Below are 7,096 nucleotides of genomic sequence, written 5' to 3'. Positions count from 1 at the left end.
TGTCCCTAAGGCCTTTGAACTCGGGTTCCCTGATTTGACCCTCACGCTGGCTAAGGACTCTGAAACCTCCTGCTTGGGTGTACACACTGAACTTAGTCTGGCTCCTGTGTCAGTCCAAGCCCTGCCACCCCTCTATGTTCACTCTGGCCCCTGTGAGCAAAGGTCCAGCCTGGCTATGTTGTATTTGTTGGTGATTCTGTCATCCCTGGGCTGTGAGCTCCTGGAGGAGGATGTTTGGTCACAGTCAGCTGTAAGCTCTCAGCTTTGATCGCAGGGAGGGTGGAGAGAAATCCCTGGATACAGGAGCAGCTCACAGCCTGGGGGGGGATTAGAGCAGGTAGCAGTGACCCCTGTGGGGGAACAAGGGGAAGCCAGAGCCTTGGTCCCTTACCTGCCCCGAGCCCCTGCCCAGCCAGCGTGGTGATTGACAGGTAACTGCACAAGTTAAAGTGATTTTGGCACAAGTAACAGAACCCAAGATCTGCTAACTCTGGCTCATGTAAAGAAAAGCGGGTACTCAGATACCTGTGGACAGATTAATGAATGATGAAATACATATGAAATACAATGAAATATTATTCAGACCTAGAAAGGAATGAAATCCTGACAACATGGATACATTTGGAAAACATTACGCTCAGTGAAATGAGCCAGTCACAAAACGTCAAATACTGTATGATTCCACTTATATGAGGTACCTAGAGGAGTCAAGTTCATAGAGACGGAAAGTAGAATAGTGGTTCCTGAGGGCTGTGGGGAGGGAGGAGTGGGAAGCTGTTGTTTACCGGTACAGAGTTTCAGCTTGGGGTGATGAAAACCTTCTGGAGATGGGTAGTGGTGATGGTTGCACAGCAATTTGAAAGTACTTAGTGCCACTGAATTGTACACTTAAACATGGTAAAAATGTTGCGAATGTTTTAACACATTCCCGGCTGCACAAACCAGAACTGACCTAAACCAACGAAAAGTTATTCTGGAGGTGCTAAATGCCACCATGGTCCTTTAGGAGTTAAAACAAAACAGGAATAGTGGGAGGAATGCTGGGGCATCTCATGGAATTGAGATTCACCAAACCTCCAAGCCTGGAGTGGGGACAGGAAGTAGTACGGCAGCTCCAGGGGCTTCAGTGGATGAGTTCATAGGGACAATGAACTTCCTTCGGGACGATGCTCGAACAGCAACCAGTACTCGTTTCTCTGGTCCAAATTTCATCTTTCTAAGAGAGAGTCTCATTGGCCATCTGGAGTCAGGTGGCCATCTGGATCGATTAGCTTCAGTTGTGGTGGGGTGGCAGGGAGGCAGGATGATGCAGTACCACTGGGGGCCACTGGGGGCAGGCATGGGTCAGTTTATCAGAATCCAAGTCTTTGGATGGCCAGTCTTCAGAATGATCACTTCAGCAAATTTATTTGTTTCTCTAATTAAGTAGCTTTAGTTGCCTGATTTTGCTTTGCCTGCATAACACCATTTTGCAGGAATGTTGGATTTTGTCTGAGTACACTCCCTGTTGTTGAGCTGGGGACAGAGGGGTAGGGAGAAGGGGAGATTGGGTATATATGTCTGGGCTTGGTACCATGTAAACTTTCCAGTCCCCCAAATTGACAAATTTCTCAGGCGAATGTGGAGAAGCCCCTGCAAAAACTTTGATTAAGTTTCTGCCACCCTAGCAGAAAGCAGGCAGGAAATTAGAAATCAAGTTGGCAATAAAGCAAATTTTATTTATTGAATGGTTGCATTTTAGATCAAGATTTTTATCCCCAACCTGGTCTAATGCCCTTCCCTTGCCATGCAAAGCTTAGAGTGGGAGCTAGGGATTCACATCTCCTTTTCTGTTTTGGCACTGTCTATACACACGTCACCCTGGGGAAGACCCGATATCAGGGGATCCAGCAAAACCTCTGCAACAGGGACAAAAATCACTAGTATTTGAATATTCCCACCCTGGCCTGCTAAGAAAAAAGTTATTTTTTAAAAGAAAAGATAATAGAAGAAAAAAGAGACCTAGAAAAGGGATAAGGGTGGACAGGAAAAGTCTTGAGTCCTCTGGGTCTCAGTGAGTGAGAGGCCAGAGGTGGTCTGATCATTTAGAACAGCTGGAGTGATGTGAGGATCTGAAAGCAGAACAAGGAGGAGGATGTGAAAGATGCTTTTCTGTGCATTAAGAATGTATCCCTGCTCTCCTCCCTTAACTTTGGCATGTCCTCCAGAGATTGAGAATATATTTGAAACTTTACTTTGTGGGATCACTGGCCTGCTTCTCTGAATGTAACTCTGTCATTCAGACCACAAGGCTGCCTGCATTTTCACAGGGTTGCACCATTTTTCCCCCAAACTTGGGCTCCCATTGAGGCCTGACCACCATGCGCAGTTGAGGAACTGGGGCTGACCTTTCTCAGATCGAATAATGTTAATAACCTAGACCAACTTCCTGGAAGGATGCAAAGGTAGTCTGGGATCCTTGATGTATTCTTGGACCCGTTCGTTATTGGGGTTGGTACAGATCTCTCGTGTCCTTCTGGTGATGAAGCTGTGGAGGCAGAGTTAGACTGTCATGGGTCATAGAGTATGTTGGGGGTCCAGTCGACACTTCTAGCTCACAGCCGGCTTGCCTCATGCCCTGTACCACCTCCCTAGGCCTCCCCCACCTGGGTCCCCTCAGAAGGCCTCCCTCTCTGGCCTCTAGACCTCATCTCTTCATTCAGCCCCTTCCCCACTCAGCCTAGACCCTCAGGCTTGGGTTTCATTATGGCCACCATTTCTTGGGCCACACAACTATAAGTGGCAAAAATCAAGAACGAAACCCAGGCCTGTCCTGTGAGAGTCAAAGCCCAGGCCCTTAACCACTGTTCCCCTGTTCTAGCATGGAGACTTGGTTCTGTGCACCCCACTCCAGCCTTGGGCTCCCCTTCCCTCTCCATAGAAATATCTGCAGAGCGGTGCTTACATGATTGCTGGCAGGTAGCAGTTGAGGGCCTTTCTGTATCTCACCACCACTTTTCTTGGCAATACTTTCTCATGATACTTCAGGCAGCAGGCGGGTGGAGGGTTCACCGACTCAGGAATTTCTGAGGGAATGACGTTGAATGCTGAGCCAAGGAGGTAGAGAGGGAGCCCATGGCTGCCCACTTCCATGTCCCATCTCTTGCATTCTGCTTTTCTGATGGCAAAGCCATTTATCAGCAGGGACTGATGGTAGCCTGATGGATAATGGAGAAAGTGAAAAAGCTGAACCTTCTGTAGAACCTTCAGCCTCTGGACTGAGTGTCACCAAGTACAGAGGACTGGGGTAATCATATTTGCTGATGAACTTGACTTGGCAAACACATATTGAGCTCCTATTACACGCCAGGCTCTATGGGGTTCAGAACATGAGGAAGACACAGACACTGCTCTTGTGTACCTTACAGAGCAGTCTGGGTAAAAAGGGAAAGTGAAAAGATAAATGCTACAATAGAACGTGGTCTGGGATAGAGTAGAATTTGACACAAGATGCTATGGGAACAGAATGAGGGGTACCTAACCCAGCCTGGGTGGTTGAGGAAGAAGTCCTACAGCAGGTGGTGCCTGAGTTGATTCCTGAAGGATGATTAGGATTTAGGCAGACAGAGGAGTTGTGGGATCTGGAAAAAAGAAATGTATGGAGGCCTGAGGTGGGGGAAGCCCAGTGTGTCTGGGGGGACGGAACAGTTCCAGGAGGCTGCAATGCAAGGTGGGAAGGAAGATGTAGGAAGGGAGGATATTGACGAGGGAGGGGAGGGCCACACCTCTTCTCAGCTGTGATAGGGAGCCTGGATTCTGTGCTAGAGGCACCAGAGAGGCTGAGGTCAGGGAGGAGGCTGAGATGGGGAGATGGGCAGAAGTCAGGGCAGGAGGAAAAGGCTTATATTTAGGCTTCAGAGTCAGACAGCTTGGGCTGGAGTCTCGACTTAATGACTTGAATCATGGGCAAATTTCTTAATCTCTGGGTGTCTTTACCCATTAAACGAGGGTAAAAAATTACGTCCTAGGATCGTGGTGAGGATTAGTTGAGAGAATGCTTGTAAAGCCCTTAACTCAGAGTCTGGCACAGGAAGACTCAGCGCTTGCTGTAATGAAGAGCCAATGGTTGTAATGGCCACTCTTCTGGCCTGGAAATGGCTCTTTCCCCCTCTCTGACGCTCGCAGGATACGAGACTCGGCTGGGTTATCACTGTGTCTCCCTTGGGCTCCCCTGACTGCTCATCAGTTGGGGATATCACCTCACCCGGCCCCCAAACCTGCAGAGTGCAAATCCCTGACCCTCGCTTCCAGCTGGTGGCAAAGCCTGAGACTTCTCGAGAGAATCATTTGCCTGACCCGTGCTTTGGGTGGGCCATTTTCTCTTCCTGCTTGACCTTCCCGAAGGGCACTGTTGCCCCATCCCACCCACCAGAGGCACCTCTACCCACAGTGGCCCTGGTTCTCAAGGCAACGTTTACAAAGACCAGGGGCACCCTGAGAGCGTGTGGGCAGATTACATGGTGTGTGTGACCCTCTCTCCCCTGAGTGTTTACACAGGCAGAATCTGGCCAGACTATATGCCAAGGGCAGCCTTAGGGACAAAGGAAGGGCTGGGGCAGTTGGAGGCGGGTATGTAGAAGGCCTGAGTGCCTTGGTCCCGTCCCTGTCACCAGCCCTCATAAATGATGGTAGAGGCAGGGTTAGGGGGTGGGCAAAACAAGCCCCATTCTCCATAGGTCCCAAGCATCCCATAGTTCCAAAACCTCTCAACTTCCTTCAACCCCTTTTCTCTTTTCTCCAGACTTTATTTAGTCCTAGGCTGGAGGATGGAGATAGGGGCCCAGAAACCCACAAATGGTACACGTGGGCATCCCACCAGGACTTCTTTTGGCTGCCGTGGTAGTCCCAGCAAACTACAACAGACACTGCGAGCAAGGGGTGTCTAGGTTCAGACTCCCCGTTCCTGGGCTTAGCCTCAAACATCACTCATCCCTGACCCTTCATCCTGCCCTCCCAGAGGATCTATGGCTTTTTTCATCCACTTGCCTTGCCTCCCTCCTCATTGCGTACATTTATTATCTCTTCTGCTTCTTCCTTGGCTTTTCCTCCTAAATGATCATTCCTGCTGTCTGTCTTTGGGATTCCTGATGTAACCTTGACCCAGCTTCCTGAAACTGCCCAACCCCAGAAGGATCTGGACCACAGCTCAGCTCTACTTACAAAGCGAAGAGTTTGAAGGCAGCAGCTCTGTGTGCAGGAGGGGAGAGGCCCCGGGGTTGGTGACAGAGACCTGACAGCACTCTTAGCAACACCTCGCTGCCCGCTGCCCCGTTCCCTTTTCTCAGTGCCGCCCTTCAGGGACAGGTGGACTCACTTGGCTGGCTGTGAATGGCAGAAGTAATGGTGAGCTGAGGAGAGAGAAGGCAGCCACGGAGACCATCATCCTCTCAGTGGGGCAGTTGGGCTTTGGAGGCTGAACGGAGACAGTCTCCTTCCTGGCCATCCACGCTGGGCCCTCAGCTCTCTGGACTCTGACCACTTTAGCGGGCGGAGGAGGAGAGACAACGGCCCCTCCCTCGGTGTTTGCTGAAGCGGAGGGCGGTGGAGGGCGGGGTCTGGAGCAGAGTTGAATTCGGTAAGGTTTGAATCCGTGTGAAGGAAACAAGAGAGAAAGGGAAAGTGTGGAGAACGTGCCATGTGTCAGCACCTGGCAAGCCCCACTTCACTTAATCCTCCCAGCGGGGAGTAGAGATTTTCACTCCCATTTTGCAAATGAGGCCACTGAGGCTTAGAGAGGTTAAATAAATTCTCCAAGGTCACATGGGTAGGAGACAGATAGGCAGTCCTGAAAACCAGATCCGTGCGGTTTCACCATGTTCCCTGCCCCCATCTCTATGTTGGGGAAGGAGGAGGGAGGAGGGTTGAACTGACTATTTCCCCAGGTGATCGGTCTTTGGGAGGGCAAACAGAAAGCCGGATTAGAGAGAACACAGACCGAGGCAAGGGTAGGGTTAGTGCCCTCGGAAAAGGATGTGTGTCCACCCCCGCCAAGGACACATGATTGAGCTCACACTCTTTCTTGTCACAGATTATGCTACAAATACCACCCCCCAGCCCCCACAGTGCCTGATCCTTGGGCCCCTGTTTGTTGCTGAAATGTTTGGCTTATTTATCAATGTTCTCATTTATCTCTTTGGACCTTGGACTCGGAACCAGTTTTACGTCTAATTAGCTGATCCCTTCTGGGTGCCCTCAGTGTGGGTTAATTCAATCTGCCACCATGGCCAATCATGGCCAGCAGAGGGCCACCCCAACCTCATGAACCTGACAACCTGCTTCTGGGTCCGGAGTTCCAGCTGCGGCCCACCCCCACCTTTGTCTAAGCCTGGACCTGCCCCTCAGCATCTTAGCTCTTCAGACTGCCTCAGAGCCCTGTTCCAGGCTGAAGGCAGCGTGCAGAGAAGAAATGAAAGATACAGGGGATTTTGCCTTTGATGCACTGTGAGTTTTAGAGATGTGAGGGAGTGTTTCAGGAGATGGGAGTAGAGGGAGGCAGGGGAAAAACAGGGACTATGAAGATACCTGTGGGGCTTGCTGTTTGGCATGACTGCTTATAAACAGGAAAAAAACATACAATGCAGTTAGTCCTGGTGTGTTCAAGACAGTCAGTGGTGGTGAAGCTGTGGCTTTTTATGAAGCTAGGGAGGGTACGTGTGTGAGATACCCCATTGACCTCTGTTTATGGAGGAGAGAAGGTCTGAGGAAGTCTGCTATACCTTCAGTGTGCAGGCACCCTCCTGGCCCTTGTCTGTGGAGGGCTGGAGGCCAGGAAGGGTGGTCATAGTGCCTACACTGGATGTGCTCTTCCTCTTTGTATGCAGAGCTCCTTCTTGAACCTGGAAGATGGGGGCATCCCCCCCTTTGGGGGCAGTTGAGTGTTATTCCTGGAGCATAAGCTTCCTCTGGACTCCTGAATCGTTCCATCTATCCACGCATCCATCCACCATCCATTCATCCATCCATCTACCCATCCATCCACCCATCCATCCACCATCCATCCATCCATCCATCTACCCATCTGACTATCCATCCACCATCCATCCATCTATCCATTTCC

At 50.5% G+C, this 7,096-nt stretch overlaps 1 protein-coding gene across 1 annotated transcript; it reads right to left on the bottom strand.

Annotated features, from left to right (window-relative positions):
* Positions 1–1,692: 1,692 nt before the first annotated feature.
* On the bottom strand, positions 1,693–6,307 carry CCL16 (C-C motif chemokine ligand 16). The gene is given in 3 exon segments (XM_019945523.3): positions 1,693–2,527; positions 2,945–3,197; positions 5,354–6,307. Coding segments are annotated over 2 exon segments (441 nt in total). The 5' UTR covers positions 3,133–3,197; positions 5,354–6,307; the 3' UTR covers positions 1,693–2,274.
* Between the last annotated feature and the right edge of the window lie 789 nt (positions 6,308–7,096).

Source organism: Tursiops truncatus, chromosome 20 (genome assembly GCF_011762595.2).
Source record: "Tursiops truncatus isolate mTurTru1 chromosome 20, mTurTru1.mat.Y, whole genome shotgun sequence".
Classification (NCBI taxonomy): Eukaryota; Metazoa; Chordata; class Mammalia; order Artiodactyla; family Delphinidae; genus Tursiops; species Tursiops truncatus.
The sequence above is the reverse complement of the archived record's forward strand: the minus strand, read 5'-3'. Positions and strand labels throughout refer to the sequence as shown.